A 23773-nucleotide genomic window follows, 5' to 3' on the forward strand; every position below is an offset into this window, starting at 1 on the left:
TCTGAGCCTGTAGACTTATTTTATTTAAATTGACTTCTAAATTCTTGTTATATTTTTGCATCTTTTGAAACTAATACTTATAGAAACATGATCATCAGTAAAACTGAATTGTACTACCGACTGTACACAGATCTTTCCTACTCACCCCTCATGCCACTACCCTCCTCGTGGAAGGAACTGCGATGCAGACTTGAACCTCCTCCTAAACCAGCCTCTTCCAGATGCTCACTGCCTCCGCTACCCGAGGAAGCAATGCTGCTCTGGGGCGAGAGGGGCGCGTGGTCCAGGGCTGGGCCTCTGGCGGTCGGTAGGTCCTCCTGAGACAGCCAAACGTGGCCCAGAGGCTGATTGCTGGGGCCGCTCATTGGAGGGGTGAGAGACACGGAGCGCTTCAGGGGACTGTGCTGCTGGCTGCCACCTCCACTTGTCAGGACTGCAAGACAAGTCAGGTTTAAAGATCCTGAGGAGGCACAGCCAACACTCGGGCTCCTGCACTCATTTTGCTGTTTCTCAACAAAATATTCAATTTTAGAGCTGCAATGATTAGTCGGACGACAACAGATTAATCAGCAACTATTTTGATGATCAGGTAATTGTTCAAGTAATTTTTTTGGGACATTTGAATGTGTCACCTTCAGCTCTGATGGAAACTTATTACTCATAAGCAGATGAATGATGAAGAATGATGAATTGATGATGAAATTAATCGTTATTAGTTTAGCCTCACATAAAATGTATTTAATGAACCATAATGATCATAATAAATATATATAATAATAAATAAAATACATAAACAGGACTCAGTTAGAAGCCAGATTAAACAAGTATGTTAAAGTCTACAAGAGCATCAGCTGCCTCGAGATGGTCAGGGAGTGAAAAATATAAATGTCTAATCTACTATGATATAGTTTGATCACTGTGTTTAGTGAATCGCTTTGTTTTTACAGTCAAATCATTAAATGTTCATGTTATCAGCTACATCCAGGTACCTCCATGCATTCACAGATTAATCTAATATCGTTGTCAAGCACATGTTTGGATGTTTCTTCCAGCTTTGTAATTTTATAAGATTGACGTGATAGAAAAAAGTTCATTTGTTTCAGAATTACTTGAACAATTACATTTTCATTCCTTTTTAGTTTACGTTCACTTGCGTTTTAGAAGAGCTCCTTAAAGAAAACCCCAACCGTGCCTGTTAAATTTGTTTTGGAGGGCAGTGCAAAGACACGTTTTTTTGCTTTGTATCTGGTTTCAGATACATTTTATTTTATCTACGACAAGTAACACAAGATCTCCACAGCTATAATTGTAAAGGAAGCTCAGAAGTGAAGCTAAGTTAACTAAAGGCAGCTGGAGGGAAGGGGCTGCGTTTACACGACAAGGAAGAAACTAAACTCTCCTGTTTTTTGTCTACAACAGCTGCACTTTTTCGGTCTGTACTATTGTAATAAAATAAATCTAAAATGTTTTTTTATACGATCTTTCTTCCTTTCCTTCATCTGTATCTCTCACCTAATTCCTCAATAATAATGAAACCTGTGCTTGTCAGGATGCATATTTGATGGAGACCTAATTGGGTCAAATCAAACTGAGCGTTACCGCTCAGTTCTCAGGGTTGAATCCCAGTATTTCAAACCAAATGAAAGCTGCTGAAGCGTCAGATTTTTGCCAAAGGAGGTAAACAGAATAAAAAGGTGGAGAGCCGAAGAGCTTTTTGTGTCGCCGCCCTGACGGGGTAAGCTGCCACCAGAACTCCAGTCTCTCTCCTCCTCCTATATGCGGTCCTCTTACTGTTGGCGCTATGTATAGGACTTCATGGGCCCCGTTTAAAATAGGTGCCCAGCTAACATTACAAGTTCCAGTCCCTAAATATTAGCCATTTTCCCTAAATACAGTCTCCCACAAAGGCTGCCTTACAAGGGAAAGGATGGGTGGTATGTTCTTCTGTGGCTTGGGCAAGGGCTGAGAGTATGGGTGGGGGGGGTGGGGGGGGTCAACAGGATGTTCTATCAGTAGCACACAGGTTGATGTGGTTGGACAATTATACTCCTGTAATCATCATCATGACCAGAAGAAGCACAGCGTGAAGGGAGGGGGACTGAAGACTTGTGGCCGACTTACTTTGTTACGCCGAGCTGGGATCATAATCGAATATTATCTATCAAAAATGTAACACATGAGAGAAAGAATGTCAGAAGCTTTGTGTAAATTTAAGTTTGCTCAGCAAATTTGGTGCCCATCTGACTGATGGCACGTACTTAATCATCTTCCTCCGCCTAGCTTACACACTGAATGTCCACACATCACTTCCAGTTTGCTTGTTGTGTATTCGATGCTCGTTTTCATTCGATTAGAAAAGCGTCTGCTCACCAATCCCGTGCTAGTGACTAAGGTAACTAGAGTTTATCAGTTGTGAAATCCGGAGGTCTTTTGTGTGGGACTGAAGCTGCTCGCAGTCAAAAATACAAGAGGATCTTTCTTGGAGCAGCGAGCAGGGTTTTAAATGTGTCTTTATTTATAAACCCTCAGCTGTTTCTTTCATCTCCCAGAAAGAAAAAAACACAGAGCCCTTGCATTCTTGTCTGGAAATATCCTGCTCTGACCATAGTTATGTTCAATTTCAACAGCCCTGCCCTCTCTGTGTGTTGTCTTCCACCTCACACAGCCTCTGTAGTTGCTGTGTAGGTTGCTCAGAGTGCAGTTGGTCTGGCCAGAGTGTGTTCACTGTGTATTGAGTGTGTTTGCTAAGCTTGGAATGTGCTTTTTGTCTTAAGAGTTTCTTTAATGGCAATATAATGACACCAGCCTTTGATCACAATTTAAATATACATTGCATTTGTTGTGCTTTGTAGCAAATGCTATACAGATGCCTTATGGGCTTAGTATCAATTGTGTTATATCCAATCAAGCGCAGCTGATACCAAAATCAATCCTGTAATTTTCACAATGAACCTGACAGCTACAGCTGGCTATTGTCCTTCAAATGTGTGCTGCAAAGCAAAAACCTCCTTTTTGAGATGACTAAAGCTGCCTCGTCTGTGTTGTGTGCTACATGAATTACAGCTGTGAGACCATTGTGTGAAATTGTACCAGAGTGCGGGCGATAAGGTGGCCCAGACAGAGAGGCTATCATCATGCCAGCCCTGAGTAGGTGGCTGTAATCACTGAGGTGCTCTCACATGGTGTAGTGGTTTTGGGTTTAGCAGTACACAAGCAAGTCTGGGTTAAAATGCAGCCAATCTCATATCTGAAAAAATAAGGTAATCCAAGGAAATAAATCACCATCTAATGCTAATCAGTGAAATAAATATTGGTGAATTAGCTTGAAAATGTCACCAAGTAACCTCAACTGTGGGCAGATCTAAGAGCCCGAGCATCACTCTGCTAATTTAAGGCATTATATGTTGTATCTGTCCACTTTGTCACACATCAGACTGAATTTGAATCCCATTAACTGGGTTGTATCTTTTATGTTTCATGTCAAACTTAATTGATACATAGGACCTACTGTTGATATAATGTTGGTAGACGGAAACAAACTGTTACAGATTTTCTTTTGCAGATTTTGTAGAAATGCACTTTTACAAAATGTGTATGGAATCATAGCTACTGATAAAATGGCTGTGAAGTAAAGCTGACTTGTTTGTAAAACTTTGACTGATGATGAGAACAGTATTTTATTTCTGCTTTGGCCAAAAGACGCATTGTATTTTTTGGATGTGTTAGATAACGGCACTGTTAATGTTAAATAACAGCAATTTCACTGAATTATTTCATTATATATGTCTAACTATGGGAACTCACATTTTAAAAAGTAGTAATTTACAGTCACACACACTATTACATTACATTATTGTATTTATGAAATTATCAGGTGCTGTGCTGTGTGGCCACGATGCAAGCTGACTTCATCTATATGTGAATGAGTTGATTAGAAATGAGTTGGTTAAAGAGCAAAACAACAACAAGGCACAGAGGACAGAGGAGAGTTAACTTACTAGTGTTACCGCCTCCGCTAGTTCCGACCGTGTTGATGGTTGCCGGCACAGAGGATGATGGGTAAAGAAGCAGGTGCCCGTTTTCACAGCCCTGCTGCTGTTGATGCCAGCCTCCGCCCAGCCCCGAATCCCTGGAGCTCTGCCATCCATTGAGGCGGTCGTCCGAGCCGTAGCGCTGGTGGTGATGCAAAGAGTAGAGGTTGCCTGATGAAGAGTTGTTGGTGGAGGAGGAGGAGGATCCTGACGAGCTGAGGGTGGAAGGAGGTGTGGACTGGTGGTGGTGGTGGTGTGGCCCGGCGGGAGGCGGCCTCTCCAGTGAGTCTCCCCTGGCGGCTGCCCTCTCCTCCAGGTGGTTGAGCCAGAGCGCCAGGGCGGCGCGGTCCTCCAGGGAGGTGGCGGGGTGGATGAGGGCGTAGGACAGGAGCTGGCGGGACTCTTCCAGGTGGTGGCCGTGCTCGATGGTGTGAGCCAGGATGCGTGGTAGCAGGCGCATGTACTCACCCTTAGCTTCTATGTTGCCGGGTTTGAGCAGTGGGAGATGGGTGAGGACAAGCGAGATGACACGTTCCTTAGGCTCACTTTGCCATTGACTGATGACCCCTGTAAGAGGAGAGAAAGGAAGAAATTACACACCAGTAGCCCACCGTTCACTTTACAAGTGTCCAATATCAAGGTGTGTATGACTGTATGAATTCAAGAGTTGTGGGTGACCTGACTCGACCACAGCGATGAACAAATCAACACTAGATACATATTCTGAGATTTCGGCATTACAGAGAATGCTGCTGCACGATATCCAAAGGTGGTAGCAAAGGATAATGTAATTGCTAGATGGACAGATGGATTAGTAGACACATGTGCAGTTAAAAATAGAAGACACCAAGATGACATCAGGCCCACTACATCGTCATCCTTCTATTTTGTTCTTTCTCTAAATATACATAACCTGGAGGTCATGGAGCTCTATTGTTGTCCGAGTCAGTAGGCCGTTAGGAGCCCATTCCTATCATCTTGGACCAGGGCTATAGATACCAACAGGTCAGGGCAACAGCTTTGGACAACCACACAAATAGAGACGGGACGCAACAGGACGCAACCAGGCCTCACTTCCTGCTCGGGAGATGTGTGCATCGGTGCCTGTGTGAATTTGACCACTGCGGCCATTCTTAACCCTAAGGATCTCGTCTCTAAATCCGACTTATGAGGTGAAACTAGAAAATACATCTGCCAGCCCTTCTGTCCAAAGATATCCCAATGTCACAGTCTACTTCGTGGTGACATACAGCTCTCTCTGCCATGTCGAGTGGACAGCTGCAGCACTGACGGGGCAGATGGAAGACCACAGACCCTGAAGCCTTCCAAACAAGGTTCACATTCAGTTCATCCCATGAGAGACAACCAGAGCTCAGAGATTAAATAATTGGGACTTGAACCTACTCACAGGATGGGCAGTTTTACACAAACACACACATGGATGAGCAGCATGTCTGAGTTAGGTTTGAAATCTTATTCAACTACGTAATGATGCAATTGCAATAAATATACACTACAATATACAACGATCATACAATAACTGTACTAAGATGAGAACGTATAAGGGAATTTAATCATCCATAATATAGTTGGGGCACTTACAAGAGAAAGATTTAAAAAATAATTGTCAACGTTGATGCAGCGGAGGCCGAGACAATCCCAACTATCCAACTTAATGGCGTCTTTCATTAGAGCCTTACTGCCTCCTCCTGATGACATCACCAGGGTTTGTTTTGTTTTTTTTTTCTCAAACTTTAGAAAGCTCCCTCCAGAGCCGCAGATGATGTTATACATCTGTTTTCTTAGGGCTGAGGAGTACTCCTCGTGATGAGTCAACTGTACTCCATGTGTAAAATTTGCGGAGCGCCCCTTTAACCACTGTAAACTTTATGCTACTGAGCAGCTAGTTTTTCAAATGTCAGATGCCCTGTATGAGATCTGATCTGTTTTTAATACTTTTGAGACGGCGCCAAAGACAATTCCTGTATATTGACATTGTCTATTTATATCATCAGGAGTGTTTTTATCATAATACCACAAAAACCTTTAGCTTCAGTCTGCATGCTCGGTGGTTTCCGAATCAAAATAAACTTTTTCTTTTTTAACTCTTAGAACACAATAGAAAGATTAATCTGACTGCTGGATCTGGCTTCTCAAAAACCCGTGAACAGGAACAGAAAAGGTTCCTAATTGTAATTTCTCACTCACTCGTTTTAAGTTCACAGGCATTTTATGAAAATGAAAGGGGGATTTTTGCCTCTGAGGTCATGTGTGTGTCACATCTACCAAGATGGGGCTGGATGAGCCAGCTGCCCGTTTCACACAGGCTGGCTTCCAACAAAACAGGCTCCATGTCAGCTAATGTGGATGAGTGACGTGAGCCGGGCCGCAGGCTGTCGCAAACTTCAGCAGACGACCGCCACAGAGAGTGACGGAGAAAGCGTGAGGAGAGAGGAGGTGGTGGGGGAGACTGAGGTAGAGGAGGTGGGGGAGGCTGAGGTAAAAATGAGTTTTAAGAGCGAGGAGGAGAAAATAAATAAAGGGTGGGAGCGAGGAGGAGAGAGTGAGGGGAGCCAGGGAGTTACTCCACTCTGCTCCAGTGATGACGTAATCCTTCATTCCTTTGAATGAGGCAAGCCTCGCTCCATCTGAGAACAGGAATTGTTCCATGATTAAAACTCATTTATTTCCAAATGACTGGAAAACATTAAGATGTAAGAGATACACTGATACACGCTCTAAGAAAACTTATAGAGGCAGTAGTGCACTTCCAACCTTTGAACATCATCATTTTCACTTTTTACATCATTTCAATAAAATGTTTTAAACCTTTTTAAATTTTTGTGGTAGTCTAAGGGCCGGGTTTACTAGAAAAGAACTAGAAATTGACGGACACATCCACCCCAACATTATGTCATTCTGACATTAGAAAGGTGGGGGCGTGGGAGGCGTTTCTGAAGCTGTTCCACCATCTGACAAGCACTTCTGATTAAATATACTAGTGACTTAAGGAAAAAAGCTTTTCTACTACCACAAATTATACAAACACCATAAAAAGGGCTGACTAATCTTTTATTATCACAAACTCAATAACCAATGGCAACTGAAGAGTCACAAGCTAAATATGGCAAAAACTGACTCACTACCTCATCATAGTACTGAGATTTTTTCTGAATTAGTTGTCTAAAACAGCAACATGTCATATTCTAGTTTTAAAACATGCTTCATATAATCTGTGAAAAGCATTCTGTGTAGGCCTATTAAAACAATCTGAAGCCATTACGTGCTCCGTTTCATTTCTCAACTACATAAAACACTTCCTCAGTTGCTCCTCGCAGAGCAAACTTTTCAATCACAAGATAATTGATGATTGTGGTGTATTTCAATTTGCTCAATTTTCTCACAATCACCATTTGTTCTAAAACTAGAGGTGTGGCCAAATAATTCTTTCAGAAATATCTGACAATATCACAGACTCTTCTACTACCTAGTCGTCAGCTATTTTCGTAAAATATTAAATGGTAATGTTGGCCTTAAACACCACATGCAACCCTGATAAATGAGTCTGGAAAGTAACGCCATGCAGAAGAAAATCTCCTGTACATTGTAGTTTTATATTTAGTACACATGTTAACACAGTAATCTTGTGTAAAAGTGACTGTTCATTCCTTCTGTCTGTGAATTCAACAAAGCAGAGAGATCTCAGGAGTTTTCTCTTACTCCATCCACACAAACCCACAAATTCAGAGCCAACAGGAAGTCTCATCACCCTCTCATGAACTCCTTATTCACAGTCGTGATACTTTCTAACTCAGAAGGTCACTGTGCTAGAGAAGTTAAAGATTGTGAAGCACAAAGAAAAAAACTGTTTAGCTCTGAGATATTGAGTTCACTTTGTCAATAAATGTACCGGCAAGTTAAATAAAAAACTATACATGAACGTTAATATAAATGTGGTTCAGTAATAATCCTTTTGCCATCCAAGATTATATCTGTTGAATACATGTGTGCCCTTCTATAAGGACAGTACTTCTGCCAACAAAGAAGAGAGAGATGTGGCTTTCAGACTCCTGATTGTTTGGCCTCGGCATTGGGAAGTTGTAGTGAACCTTGGAGGGGAGAAGTCACAGATAAAACGTGTGCTAAAATTGTGCTTTTTGTAATCTTTGTAAATTTCAGGAGAGTGTTAACCAGAGGCTAAATCTGTCCTCTCTGAATAAAACCTGATTTTTTTTTAAACCAGATGAGAATATCTGAAAAGAAGATATGAAAAGTTAACACCTACAAGTCAGGAGGATACTTTAGGCTTATTGACCTCTTCCACCGAAGTTAAAAGGTCAAGGAGTTCGCCTTGGAGCAGTTCCCTTCACACCGAACAGACATGCAGTATGTCTCACCACTCAGAGGGGTCGAGGGAGTCACACCCAGCCTGGTGTAAAGGTCAACTGCTAGTAGAAACACCGGGCTACCTCTTTACACAAATGGACCAGATTCTACCCAGCATGACAGGGACACAGAGAGAGAGAGAGAGAGAGAGAGAACTGTGCAAGTGTGAAGCAGGGTTTTCCCATGCATGTCAGACTCTTTCCTTCACTCCTCTCCCAGCATGGTCGCTCCCACCCTGAGGCCTGAGGGGAAAGTGCTAACTTCGTCCAACTGGAGTAAAACAGAGGGGAGGAGAGATGAGGAGAGGAGCGGTTAAACTGAGGTTACGACACTGACGGAGGAGGGAAACACTGCGAACACAGATACCGTTCCACCTTACACGGCACGACCAATACCTCGTTTTCTCCCTTGTGTCTGCTGTTTCTGACTCACAGTCTGCATCCCATCTGCGAGGATGCAGCAACAGGCCTCATACTATCGTTATACACATGTTGGTTCCATGAATAACAGAAAAAACAAAAAAAATATTTCAGAATGAAGTCAAAATTAGGGTTGTGAGTGTCCCATACAGTCTAAAGGGAGTAAACACTAAAACTCAAAGTGAAAGAAAGTGATTACAGGGAATTCAGCCAGACAAAGGATGTAAAGTTTGTTCTGTCATGCCAGACAGAGACAGGGGCATGCTGGTAACTGATGAATCACAACGGCATCACTGAGAAGAAATACTTAAAACGAAAGTCAGACATACACAAACACCGAAACCTCAGACAGAGAGAGAGAGAGTCATTTGTTCGGGGGCTGACACAGCATTTCCCTGTTGTGGACAATGTGCACTGGTGAACTCTGTGTGCCATCCTGCCCTGGCACTGCCCTCTGACACCCTCTTTGGCATCACAACAAGGGTGCTGCTTTCAACACAGCCCCCGCCTCTCCAAGTACAATTCTTATCCTGTCAGTCCCTCATCGACCTGCCCCGACTTTCTTCCACAACCTTGCCGCTTTGAACGCGTTGCAGAAAGGGCAACGGAAACAGAAAGCAGACTGATAAGGAAGTCAGCGGTTCACTGTGCGTTCACATTACGAGAAACTTGGTCAATCTGTTGCTATATTCTAACTGACGGTACATGAAGTAAGAGGCTCTGGTTTCATCCCAGCAGTGATTTGCAGCTACCAAGTTCTGAAGTTATTTAGCTGCTTTGGTACTGACTTTTATCAACATACATCAATATTTATTAAAAAGTCAATGTAAATTTCGGACTTGACAGGTTGTTGATTGCAGATGACTGGAAAGCTTATTGATGTGTTACCCTTGTCACTATGTTTGTTTAGAAACTAATGGGCATTTAGTGACTTTTTGATACCCGTGATACCAATATTGTCCACATCGAGTCTAATACAGACAGATCCATTAACCCTCCTCTGATAGGACAGTTTAATACAGCAACACTGCATTTAGTCAATTCAGTTTCTATCCATCTTTGGCATTTGAAGGTCATTTTAATGTCTGTACAGGTCCTAATGTTTACTTTCAACCATGAGGCAAAACCTCTGTTAGGAAACCTTTGTGGCTTTATTATCTGTGGGTGAAAAACACTTACAAGAGGCCACTTTGAGATCACAAAGCTAGGTGCATCCGGGTGTCAGTCCCTCAAAATCAAAGATGAAAGGTGTCTCTCTAGACCTCCACCAACAAACAAAAAGGTACCAATTTCTAAATCCATGGTCACAAAACATAAATAAAATGTAGGAAGACACAAGATGTACACAGCCTCATAACCAGAATGAACTATTTTGTTTTATATTTTATTATTCAACCTGACTTTGTCTTTATTTTTGTTTTATTTTGCCCTAACCTATCAGTAACAAGTGACGGTAACAAAGCTGCAGTAGAAGCTGCTAGAAGCACTTTACAGCTTAACAATCAAACAAATATTTGGATTGTTATTTCTGTAAGTCAACTCACAACAACCTATACAGTTGAATCAATCTCATCCACAGTTTTATGGCCATTTTTCTTGCTCTGACGTAAGAAGATGACGTCCACCTTTCTTAAACCCACCCAAAAAGCTCTGATATGGAAACAATTAATGAGCACAACACCAGACCTATCTGACTCTCAGATCTCTGACCTCACAGAGGTCTGGAACCAGACTAACAACATGTGTGGTGTTTGAGTAAGTGACTAATTTCCTCCTTAACTGTAAGACATCTTGCTCAGCTATCTCTATCAATATAACTCTGTCCTAATACGTGTACAACAAGTTCACTCTCGTCTCTGAGCCCTGTTCTAGGGAGCTCTGACGTAAAACTCAGATGACGTAGATGCAGCCGAGTCAGTTTTAGGGAATAAGGGTAATTAAGGAATTCTAAACAGAATAAGATATTAGATTAAAGTGGATCAATAAAAGCAGTCATCTATCCTTCACGTGGAAATCAGAGCAGTCTCTTAATGACAATGTAAATACTGACTTGGGTTTAGGTGAGTATTCACTAACACTATTTAAATACTGCTATTTTCATGTAGGGTCAAAGACTAATTGTGACAAAATTGTATTAATAAAGATAATTTACTTAGATAGAATAGGAATAAATCAGTTAATCATTGAAGAAAACAGGATACAATTATTTTATATTTCAAATGACAACATTCCTGGAAAGCAATTTGTCACTTGGCTCAATTATCATGATTTTTTATTAGATACTTAATTATTTGTACAGATGTATGATTGCTTATTTAATTGGTTTACAATCTACTTATCATTTTAATTTAGATATTAATAATTCTTCCCCTCAAGTTTCTTCTACTAGCTCCATTTTTAATGACAAAAAAGTACCGTACGATATCACAAGACTCCTGTATTCGCTGTGACACAGTAGCCTCTTTTAACTGCACATTTTACTTTACTGACTGTAACTGTGGTGAATTAGCACAGGATTCAGATCACTGACAAACAGGAGTGTAACAGTGACTCAGTGGTCTGAGTTAGCTGCTCATCTTCCTCATCTCCCAGGTTTTTTCTAATTCCATCAAATCGCAAACAAAAAGCCAGCAAGCAACAAAAAACTCTGAAAATCTCCACAATCAATATTTATCACATTACATCTTCAAGCAATATGAATCCCCTGCAAATAAGGAGCCAGAACCTCGAAGCAGCAGATGATCACTGGGTTTAACTTTGACCCTGAGCTGGATACAGCGTGCCCTCTTCACCTCCGACTCTGTGATCACAGGACACAAGTGACAGTGGTGGAAACAATGTGATTGTTTTAGCTCATTTGTTACACATTGGTTATGTGCAAACACGCACACCCTCTCACACGTGGAGCCTGTTGGACACATGATTCCTCTCGTTCTAAATATAGATGGGTCAACAGCTCACAAAGCCACAACAAGGCAGCTAGCACAACAGATAAGACCATATTAGTGGTCAGCAAAGGGACACAATGACACATTAACTTCCAACCGCACTGACAATGACACACCAGCTTTGAGAGAGAAGAGCGTGTGTTTGTCGGAGAGTGAAAGAGAGACAAGGAGGGAGAATGTACGTACACATAGAGTGCATGTGGAAAGGTGTGTAAGTGTACACACTTGACCCCAGCTCACGCCTAAAAAAACCTTCCATATCAACCACTGTGAGGTTGCATAAACATAAACTAGTGTGTGTGTGTGTTTCTTTACAACATTTCCAGACACTGTCACAAGATCAACAGATTACTAAAAGCAGGTAAATGTAGGGTTTTGAGGTTAGGTTTAGGTTTAAGATTAGGATTAGTGGTTAGGGTTAAGGTTAGAGCTATAGCTGAGGTGTAACTGAGGAGGGTGAGGTCCATGGAAATTTGTCACAAGCCTGTGTATGTGTGTGTGTGTGTGTGTGGCCTCTAAACCTCTGTCCTGTGCGTCTCCTGTTAGCAAAACAAACATGAGGCTAGCTCACTCTGTCCCACTACCGGCTACTAACTCTAGCTGTTGTTGATTCAACACCGAGTCCGACACAGTGTGTTCCCTTTACCAACCAGAGGACAGCAATCTGAGCGAAAGCGAGAGAGAGAGAGAGAAGCTGACCAACAATAAACAGAGCAGGGGGCTTAATTTAGGAAAGGACCTGCCAAGAAGGTTAATATGAGCTCGCTGAAAAACACAAAGAGAGAGAGAGGGAGAGGGGAAGGGACTCTGAAAGGTCCTGGAGTTGACTTTTTAAACTATAAATGAATTACAACACAGTTATACAGCATAGACTCGGAAACACACACACATATAAAACAAGACTTCCAGATTTTATGGCCAGACAAAGGCTGTGGGGAAGGAATTTGTAAAACACAGTTTGGACCACTTAGAGGAAGTTGTGGAAGGGAGAAAAGGGAGATAGGGTGACTTAAGGAGAACAAAGTAAAGAAAGAGAGTAGTAGATGGTGGAGTGAAGGGTGGGAGGGGGTAGAAAGGAAAAGTTCCCGCTCCTGCTTTCCGAGTGGATTCTCCAGCTCAGCAGTGGGGAATGTGCTGGCATACCACAGAGCCTGCTGCTGAAGAATGCAGTGATTCCTAACGGATCCACAGCCGAGCTCACACACACATACACACACACACACACACACACACACACACACACACATATACACACCCCAAACCTCAGTCCTATCCCCACTCTGTACTAAACTTCCACTTAAACAATGAGTACGATGGGTCTGACCGGATATGGGACCCTCGTCACACTGCGCATAATGAGCCATAATATCACCGTCTCTAGCCGTTTACACAAAACACTGACATGGGATGCTGGTCAGGCAGTATGTCACATGTATGAGTGCTTAATGTCTTCATTACAACTCTGACAGTGGAACTATTAGGAGGGGTTTTTTTCCACAGGCATATTTTCAGTTTCTCTTTCCCCCTAAAGTGAAAGCTTACAGATATTATTCCATGTAAATTAAACCACAATTAAATTAGTATGAGGAAAAACAAAACAGACAAAAATAAACTTTATCATGCAATCCAAAACGTGGGGGGTGAGTATGGAGGCTGTGACTTTTCTTTCTAGATATCAGGTTTTAAACTTGAGGGCTTGACAGTACCTGTGTTACATTACATTGAGTGTTGCATTATGATTTGTTTATAGCCTTAATGTTAATAAGCTAGCGAGCTTCTTCAAGTGTGTTGAGTCTATTACAGTTAGTCAGTCCTAAATGTGTTTATTTAGCCCAGTTTAACCTACCAGAGTTTCTCATGATACTGTCATGCTTATGCAGGCAAGTGAACCCAAATGCAGAAACAACAGGCAGGTGACAGGAACTGAAGAAAATGATTATTTAATTACCAGACTCTGGTTACTGGAAGACGAAGACAAAAACAGACCTGACTGATTAGAAACATAAGGAGCAAAAACAACAGCTGCAAACACCAGGATACATTGATTACTATGAACTCACAAACAACAGACAGGTATAAATACACAAGGAACTAATCACAGAACAAGACACAGCTGAGTGGGGGCAGACGCTGGAATAAAGAGGGAAACCCGAGGATTGCTTAACAATGAAGACAACGAGGGTGCGGCAGGCAACGACCAGGGCAAGGCTAACGAGACTAAACAGAGAGCAGGTGTGCAGGGGAACAACAAAACAATCTTGAAACAGATCACAATAACATTTATGTCGATAACGACGATAAACTCTTTTTACTTGATATGGATGGATATAACAGCTTATCACAGCAGAAATAAACACGACAACAGCCAGTCAGTCCGCAGTTTTCAGCCTGCACGTCAAAGTACACGCCCATTTCCTACCACAGCTAACGAGGCTACGCTAGTGCTATCATCATGTCTAAAGTAAGGTTAGCTGAAAAAAGCTGATCTAACTCACAGACACGTTTCTCTAGTAGAGACATCACCATCGTTTTAACGAGGCTGCTTTGACTGCAAACGCACAAAGCTAACTGCTAAGCTAGTTTAAGCTCGAAGCTAGTAAACAGAGTAAGCTAGTGTTGTTTCATAAAGAAAACTAGCGAATCTAATGATATGTGAACTAAACAGAGAATAACGTAGTCAGTAAGATGAATGAAGAGGTTACAGCAGAATATATACTGTACATATATATAAAAGATGTAGCATAATGACTGGATTACAATTTTGCTCAGATTTCTACCCCTAAAACATTTGACAGATGTACCCTACCCCTAAAACCAGTACAGAATTAATATCTTTTAAATTTATTCTATCTTACAGTTATTATTTTATCTTACAGTGTATGAATGTGTCAGGGCCTTTGTGATCCAGTTGTTTACTTTTTTTGTCTTGGTTGAACTTCTAAACATTTGAGACGTTTGCTGCATTGCCAAAGGAATCTGATGTGATAGTAATCAGTTTTTTAGTTTTATTTACATTATTTAAATAAGTTTCAAGGCAAACTAACTTGTATTGTTTTGTTATGGCAGATGAAGCATGTTTGCAAAGTTAAATGTTTACATGTTATTCTATTTTCTATGTTAATAAACTATATTCTAAAGTTTAACTAATGAACCTTCTGGTTTCTTCAGGCTTCAGGCATTATCAGGATACTCTTCAAACTGGCAGCATTATCAAATGATATATATTGTGATAAATATTGATGTTGATCAATATGGAAAAAAATATCGTAATCATATTTTATGCCATATCACACAGCCCTATTACAAACTGACAAGAATAAAAGCAAAGCAAAGCAGAGATAAAACTTAAGAAAGTCCTGCAGCAACACCAAGCTCAAGCTCTACACAAACAAACACAAATGACAGTTATCACAAACAACTTGTATACAATACATACAAACCACACACAGAGCAACAGGAAAAAAAAACCCTAAAACACAACAAGTCCCGAAACAACTTGTGTAACATGTTTGGTTGCCAAGGAGAAAAACTCCTGATGAGTGAAAACAAGTCAAAAGCGTCAAAACAAACCGAGAACCAAATCATCTGCCAAGAAACAATTACAGATTTCAGACGGCGTCATGATGAGCTCAAAAAGAGTCTGAAAAATGCTGCAACAGAAATTCATTAAAAGCCTGACAGGAGAGTGTGTCAGTGAGCGACTGATAAACAGAAAGAAGAGTTAGCTGCACTTTAAACAACAACAATCTGCATGAATGTAGGTTAGGTATATTAAATAGTTCACTTTTACAAGAGAAACACTTCAGTGATGAAGACTATCTGATCCATGAACTACTACATCTAGTTCCCCAACATAACTAGTCTGATTAATTGTTTCTCATCTTCAAAAAATCTATTCCTCCTCCCAAAAACAGATGCTGGAAAAGGAGTCATTTTATATTTAGGGCCAATATCATAACAGTGTAAATCTTGTCTGTCATTCACAGCACATCAATCACATTTAATGGACTCAGGTGGGCTTGGACTTTGTTATGTGGCAAACACTGGAGTGCAAGAATGAAGATGAAGACTGTGTAATGGTACTTGGATGCTGGATGTTGTGAAATATGCAGATATTTGTGGAGTATTTGGGGGGCATTTGCATTAAAGAAGAGCCCAAGAAAAGGGTTGGCTGCATAAAAGAAACTCAAAAAACTCCTGGTATATTATCTAGTGATGTATATTACTTCTTTTTTTGGTTGCACACATAGGCATAGCATAACTCCTTGGCTATTTGCATTATAACACTATTTTTTATGTTTGTGCAGTCGGATAACAACAGAAACAGAGATGTATAAAAACCCGTAGGAGAGACATCTGAGGAAGTGTGCAAATGTTCCTACTGCTTTTTTGCCTATCAGCATAGCCACCACCCAAAAAACTACTTTTACTTGGTGAATCATATCCAGGATGCAGTGATACTCTGTTGAGGCAAGATAGTTTATGGGATCTGTGGTTTCATCTCTGTGGTTGGAAAAATCAAAAACCAGATTCTCTGAAAAAGCTACATAAACCCTTTGAAAAGCAGGTGCTGGGATAATCCCGGCCCTGTTGCTCTCAGTTTCAACCCCTTTGGTCTTGACTCAACACACAGTCCCACCCAACACTCCATCCCCATGCATCAGAGGTCTGGCTAGGGTGGGACCCATCGGACTAAACTGAAACAAGGAGGGAAGCTGCACTCTTTATTCGATCAGCTTTAATCGCTCGTTACGAGCTGACACACATACACAGACACATTTCAAGGAGCGTCTTCAAGTCACACGGACTGGGGTGATTCAAGTTTACAGCAGGGGAAGGAAAGAAGAGGGTGAAAGAGAGACTTTAAAAATAAAGGACTGGATGTAAATAAGGAAGAAACAGAAAGAAAAAACAGAACGTTAGAGGGACAAATGAATTAAAAGAGAAAAAGGCAGTAAAGGACATCATGTAACAACACATGAGAGGGAAAGATGGAGAAAGGAAGAACAAGCAAAAGAAACTAAAAATAAAAATGTGTAGAAAAGAAACAAAACAAACAAAAGTTTTAAAGAAAAGTTGAAACAGCAAAAAAACCCCAAGGAATAAAAACTGGTTTACAACTCAAAAAAGAAATAAAGAAAATAAAGAAGAATAAAAGAAACAGGAAACAAGCAAGAAAGAACAAAAAGAGTAAAAGTTAAAACAGAGAGAGAGAGAGAGAGAGAGAGAGAGAGAGAGAGAGAGAGAGAGAGAGAGAGAGAGAGAGAGAGAGAGAGAGTGAGGGGCTGGTGGGACAGTGTGTATGTGCAGTGAAAGAGGTGTGGTACAAGAAATATAGGATATGAATGATCTAATGCTATATGCTGTATCGCCCCACCCAGAGAGAGAGAGAGAGAGAGGGAAGGAGGGAAGGAAGGAAAAAGAGAGCCCATGTCCTGACAAGAAGTGCAGGCAGGCTCCCACAGGCCCTAACACAAGCTTAGGGGCCCTGTACACACACACACACACACACACACACACACACACACACACATACACACACACATACACGTGTGGGGATAAGGGAGGAGAGAAGGAAGGGGGTGGATATAAGACACAGCAAGACAGAGTGGAGATTTCATCGACGTCATCAGGTTTTCAACTGAGGGAGGATAAAGAACAGAAAGAGACGGTACATTGAAAAATAAACAAGGTGGTACAATCAATCGTGGAATAAACAAGAGGCAAAAAAAAAAAAAAAAATAGACAAAAGAAAGAGAAAACAAGAGAAAAGACAACAGAGAAACAGAGAGAGGAGAGAGACTGTTCGAGACGGAGTTTATGTTGTGTGATCAGTCTGACCTTGGCCTCAGTTTGACCTACTGACATAACCGCTGGAGAGAAGACGAGGAGGAGGAGGAGGAGGAAGAGGAGGAGGAGGAGGAGGACTCTTTGCTCCTGTCTAGTCTAAAAATGTTTTTTAAAGTTTAGACATTTCCTAGAATGACTTTAACATTCCGAAGGGAAATGACTTTATGCCACATTCACGACATATCAGACAGTCTATATTTACAAGCTGCCGCGTGAGAAAAAGCGTGCAGTGAGAATAAGCGTTTATTTCAGCTGTTAAAACACGTGAAGATATGGCACGTTTTTAATAGCTACAATTTCCTGAATAAAGCTGAATAAAAGGAGCTATAAAGCCCACAGTTTGTTTCAATCTGGTTTACATTGTTGCTGACAAAAATATGTGTGTGAGAGCAGCTAATTTAGGCTACTTTTACATTTTCATGGTGTGACTACAGAGCTTTCAATGAAGATAAAAATGATACGTAAATTCTCCCGAGTCAAAACACCCATCCTCCTGACATGGCATGAATGAAGCATAACTTGCTGTCGTCCAGTAAAATGAGACGTATATGGATACAGCTGCCGATGATAAACACATTTATGCCATGTCTTTGAGCCATGCTATGATTGAGTCAAGTCTTATTTTCTGCTGTAAAATAAAATGAAATGAAATCCACAGATTATCTAAATTTACCCTGAAAAACAATATACATACACCAGCAACACCAGCCTTTAAGTAGTGTTGTTTGTTATTCTTTTAAGGTCAGCCTCAGCTGCCGAGGTGAACATTAGGACAAGTTTAAGCTTTGAGGCTAAACTGTAATAGGTCACCTGGGAGAGTGTTGAAACTGAGGAGGAAGAAGAGAGCAAAGAGAGAGAGAGAATCCATCCCTGTCCATCTAAATAATCAGTGCGTCAGTCATCGTGCCAGACAGGTGAGGCTGAGTGAGAGGAAACAGGCAGTCAAGCTGTCAGGAAACTACTCAGCAGGTGATTTACACTGCTCTCTCTCACTGACTCTCTCTTACACACACACACACACACACACACACACTGCTCTGATCTGGATATTTAGACAATAGACAGATTTAAACAAACACGACTGACATACATCCGCTTTGTCTTAACATGCAGTACGTGCACTTACTGACAGTAAGCAAGCCCACTTCTTAAACCTCAAGTATATAAAAAAACAGGTTTCCGTCAATCAAAAGAGACGGAGGTGCGTTTATATCAAAGACACACCTGTGGTCTGTTTTATGTGTGTTATGTATGGTGAGTACCGTTTAAAATAAACAACATCACTACAGATGAATTTTCATCTATACACATCACCTAGAATTATGAGAAATACTATATTATTCATGATCTGTGAAAACATCAGATTAGCACACAGTCAAAGAAATGAAAACTGTGCATCCTGATCATAGTTCAGTAATAAAAGCTTAGCTGACTACACAGCAGCTCTCCTATGAGGCCGCTGACAGCATTGTCAGCTGATGTGGTGATCATACTGGAAAGCAGTAGAGACCTCAGTGTCAGCATCTGGTTCACAAGTAATCTTCGACTTTGCTAACATTCAGCAGTGGAGTGATAAGAAGAAAGGAGTGAGAAACGAGGCAGGTGTTGCTCTGCTATCATCCTTCTGTTTTTCCATTACAGTCAGGTTAACAGTTTGATTATTTTGAGACAAGACAAAGTTTGCCATACTGTTTTCCTCTGTTGCTCTGTGTACAATGACACACCTTAAAAAAAAGAAAAAGAAGAAAGAAAAAGTCCAACAAGTTGCCCGACAACATGAACTTTAAATTAGAGGCTCCTCAACTGATCATTCGAATCATCGACATTCAGGGGGCCGACCGACTGTTTTTATTGGTCATCATCCACACCCAAATGGTTAGTCAGAGCTTTCCTGCCACATCACTCTTCTCCCATCATGGAAACCAGGGAACATTACAGAAAACACCACAGGCTACAAATCACTTCTCCAAAAGGAAATCATTTGCAACGTCTTTTATGATATGATATATTTCATGATAAAAAAAATGTCTTTGATGCTGTAGTTAAGATATAAGGAACACTTTCAACAGGGTAAATGTGGAAACTGGCCCACTTTCTCACATCCCCAGGACATACAGAAGTAAGGCATTGCATGGCCACTCCTGCTTTAAGATCACAGGAGGAACTTCTGCTGTATGAAATCAGTGAAAGATCAATCGTGTCTCCGGAGCGCTTCAACAAAGAGATGAGAGAGAGACTCCTGTGACCTATAATAGAACAGGAAGCGGAACACCTTTTCATAGCAGTCTTGCATCACCACAGCCAGGACACCTGATCAAATTATAGAACTTTATATAAAGCACAGCTCTCATCTGGTTTTCACATTGTGTGTGTGAGTCTGTGTCTGCATGCAGCAGTGTTGGTGTACAGTAGGTGTAAAGTAGGTCTTTTCCTCTTGGCTGCTTATTTATTTATACTGTGTAATGTTTAAGCAGTGGCCAAGATGTGAGTGTGTGTGAGTGTGTGTGTGTGTGTGCGTGCATGGTTATACCGAAGTGGGAAGCACCTGCTTGTGTAGATGAGTTAAACATGTTTGCCGGTGCGTGTGTGTGTCTCCCTTCCACGGGAAAAGGAAAAGCATCATCACGGCTACTGTAGACGCCAGCATCCTGTTTTAGTGGCTTCTCCAGACTACAGTGCTCTTCACGACGTCTGACATCATTCCACATCCACTCTGACCCTCTTTCAAACAGGTTCTTCCACGTCAAGAAATCCAGGTGGTGTCTTACTTTAAAGTTTTGCCGCTGCATCAACTCATTCCTCTATTACATGATTTTTTCCTTTGGATGTTAAGTCTTCCTTCTGGAGAAATGTGAAGCATATTAATAGATTCGGGCATCATGTTTTAAGTATCTATTCTTGTCAAATACAGACATCAAGCATTATTTCCTGTCTGACAGACGCAGGCGGGCGAAGGTCATACTTTCTCTTAGATACAATTCCTCTCTGCCCTAAAAAGATGAATACCTATGACTTTTTTCCCACAGTTTTAAAACTCAAATATCATAGCTTGAGTTTGGCTAAATTATTTCTATAATTCACATCTGTACCACAAACATTTCTGTCTCTCTGTCCTGCAGAAGCACTTGTTGCAGATTACTAGATAAATCCTTAATTTGTGTGTTTGGGTAAGTTAAGAGACCAGATGATGGGTTTTTATTGTCTCTTCTTTTTCCCAGCAGTGGGGGAGGTTTCCTAATAGAAGGGCACAGCTTCTGTATGAATGGAGAACAATTCTTTGCTATCCCTTACCCCAACCCCCCCCCGCCCCCGTCCCTCCTTCCCATTTCCTCTTGAGTCTTTCATCAACATCCCCTCTTCTCCCCTGCTGCAGGAGTAACTGGTGGTTGGAGGTCTGGAGGAAACAGGGTGGGGGCTGAAAGCAGAGTAGATGATTTGTAGTCTACCTGTGGAAGCGTATGTAGCGCTCCAGTGTTGGGGAGGCTCTGAATGTGGCAGTCGCAGCTATGCTGGGAATGTGAGCCTCGGCTCTGCCAGGGCTGGACCGGAGAAGCCCACAACTCTATTTAAGGAAATGGCAGTCAGGGGCCCATCAGCCGCTCTCTCTCTCTCCCTCTCCATTTCTCTGTCTGTCTCTCGCTCTGCTCAAAGCCCCCCTTCCGTCCTTGTACAAGAATGATAATTATTTTCCTTTCTGGAAGAAAGGTTTATTTCCGTACCTGCTGGGAAGAAGGAGAACACACACACACATATGCGGACACACGCAGACACACGCAGCAGTGCACTGGTGGTGTGGTTTTGGGTAATAGTTTCTGGTACATTTAGGAGCTTAATAGGGATGTGTGTTTGTAAACTGCTTTAGTACTGCGGTCTGCCAAACAATAACAACAACAACCACTCAAAGAGAGACGTCTGAAAGAAGGTGAAAGTTTCAGTCTGCTTGTAGAAAAGATGCTGACACAGAAGGAATATAGGCATCTTTTAATGCTAATGCTGGCCTTCATACTATATAATACAGGAGAAAAAATGCTATCACAGTGAAGTTAGATAGATGGCTTTCAATAAATATCTGTTATCTGATATCAACAGCTCCCTTGTGATATAATGAAGGTTCCTCCATCACTACAACACAGAGACTGTCTGAAAAACCTGCCACTCAAACTCAAACACTGAATAGTTGTTATGGGTCACCCTGTGTTTAAAAGATAGAATGTGAAAAATGTGAACCTATCTTATAACAACACTCACACACCTTTATGTACTTTGAAACAGTTTCTGCACTGTAATTGTTCCCCGTATCCATTCCGCACTTCCTAATGCAGCTTGTTTTGGAGCTTATTGACATTTTAATCGACATAAACCTGGTGATATCTTCTGATATCAGAGCAACTGTTGGTATCGGTCTTCCAAATCAGCTGCGTCTGATTCATAACCAACATTTAGACACATTTGATTCTTGTGAGCAGACCTGCGGCTCTTGTGGTTCAGCGTGTAATAACAACACAACCAGCTCTGAACAAACTGGTTTGACCACGCCAGTGTGTCTACTGTCTACAGCCCATTCAGACTCAACTATGTGGGTCTTTCCGGCTACATGGTCACTCCTGGACTGCTATGTGACATTGTGTGCTTGTGTGTATTGTCCATGTGATACAGAAAAAGCCTGTGATGTGTATTTGAGTGTCATGTGGAAGTTTTGTAGCATTTACGTGTGTCTGGTAGCGTCAGACAGACAGGCAATTTACCCAGCATCCTCTGCTGCCCACAGCCTGAGGGATACGGCCTCAGCATACAGCTGTAACACCATGTGAGTAGATAGAGCACAAACACACACACACACACACACCCATTCAGATCCATTCAGAAAAACACGACAGCACAACAGCCTGAGGCGACGGGAGCTCTACTCTTATGTTCACTAGAGTCGATCAGTGGTGACAGATGGCAGCTGGCTGGTGTAACATCAGTTGAAGTTTTTCACTGAAATGTCAAAATCCAGGAAGCTCTTGAAAATTCAAGGAGGAAGTTTTTATATTGTGAGAAAAGCCAGGAGAAGTGTTGGCCACCATCACCAGACTTGACAGAGTTTAGTTCAGCAGCAAACCTGTCTTGATTATATAACCCTACTTGGTCTAGTCTGATAGAGAAAAATGCTGATTGATGTTTGATTGATACTTGATTTAACATTTCATAGCAAAATATTAAATACTGGCATCTTCAGTCTTATGATATCAGCACTTCAAAAACCTGTGTAGACAAAGTCTTGTTAATGCTTCATAACCATCTTTTCTAATCTCATCCAAAAAGTACTTAGAGGGGATATATTATGCACATTTCTAGGTCTACATTTTTATTCCAGGGCTCTACTGGAATATCTTTGCATTATTTACTCATACTGACCCTTTACACAGGCCCTCAGTTCAGCCTGTCTGAAAGAGGCCATTTTAGCTCCTGTCTCTTTAAAGCCCCCCTTCCAATGAGCCCACTCTGTTCTGATTGGCCAGCTTCGAGAAGCTGCGCCTCGGTTGACTTCCGGCAGCTCAGGAGGCTACGTCAACAAACAGCAGCAGGATTTCACTTCTTTTTATTGTTCTTAACTCAAAACGTCAACTTCTCAAATACATCCGTGTATGTTTGAGCCAAAATCCGATCCAAAATATGAGTGGACAACGCAAACAATGCGTGGAAAAACCTCAGCAACGATCTAAGCAACCACGGCTATGGAACCGACGGCCATTTCAAGGTAGAAAAATAACGTAGCAAACGAAGCGTTGACAGCAGGATGAAGACCTGGATTTTGACAGCATTTCTACATACAACAACATCATAACAGTATATAAATAACAGACAATCAGAAAAAGCATAATATGCCTCCTTTAAACTTACTTAGTCGCCTAATTTATTGTTTGAGTTTACAGTTAAATTTAGTCTCTTCAAAACTGATTGATAATTGATTGATTGATTGACACTCTCACACCTGGCCTGAACATCAGCACCTTAGTTAGTCTGGAAGCAGACAGAGAGCACAGCTTCCTGGAGGAGTCTGGATAGGGTGAGGTCATTTCCACCCACCAGGGACTCAAAGTCTCTGTTGTATGGCCGTCACAGCAACCGTTGCCATGGGGCTCTCTCACCGACT

At 41.5% G+C, this 23773-nt stretch overlaps 1 protein-coding gene across 4 annotated transcripts in view; it reads right to left on the reverse strand.

Annotated features, from left to right (window-relative positions):
• The window catches only part of samd4a (sterile alpha motif domain containing 4A), a 60932-nt gene that overhangs the window by 24485 nt on the left and 12674 nt on the right, over nucleotides 1-23773 (reverse strand). For 2 of the 4 annotated variants that reach the window (XM_044356113.1, XM_044356122.1), the window contains exons 3-4: nucleotides 3999-4598; nucleotides 146-433 (exon numbers count right to left, since the gene is read on the reverse strand). In XM_044356113.1, the coding sequence (XP_044212048.1) occupies nucleotides 146-433; nucleotides 3999-4598 (888 nt within the window). The remainder of the gene's footprint in view (nucleotides 1-145; nucleotides 434-3998; nucleotides 4599-23773) is intronic. The other 2 variants (XM_044356132.1, XM_044356140.1) reach the window with 1 other exon arrangement.

Source organism: Thunnus albacares, chromosome 1 (genome assembly GCF_914725855.1).
Source record: "Thunnus albacares chromosome 1, fThuAlb1.1, whole genome shotgun sequence".
Lineage (NCBI taxonomy): Eukaryota > Metazoa > Chordata > Actinopteri > Scombriformes > Scombridae > Thunnus > Thunnus albacares.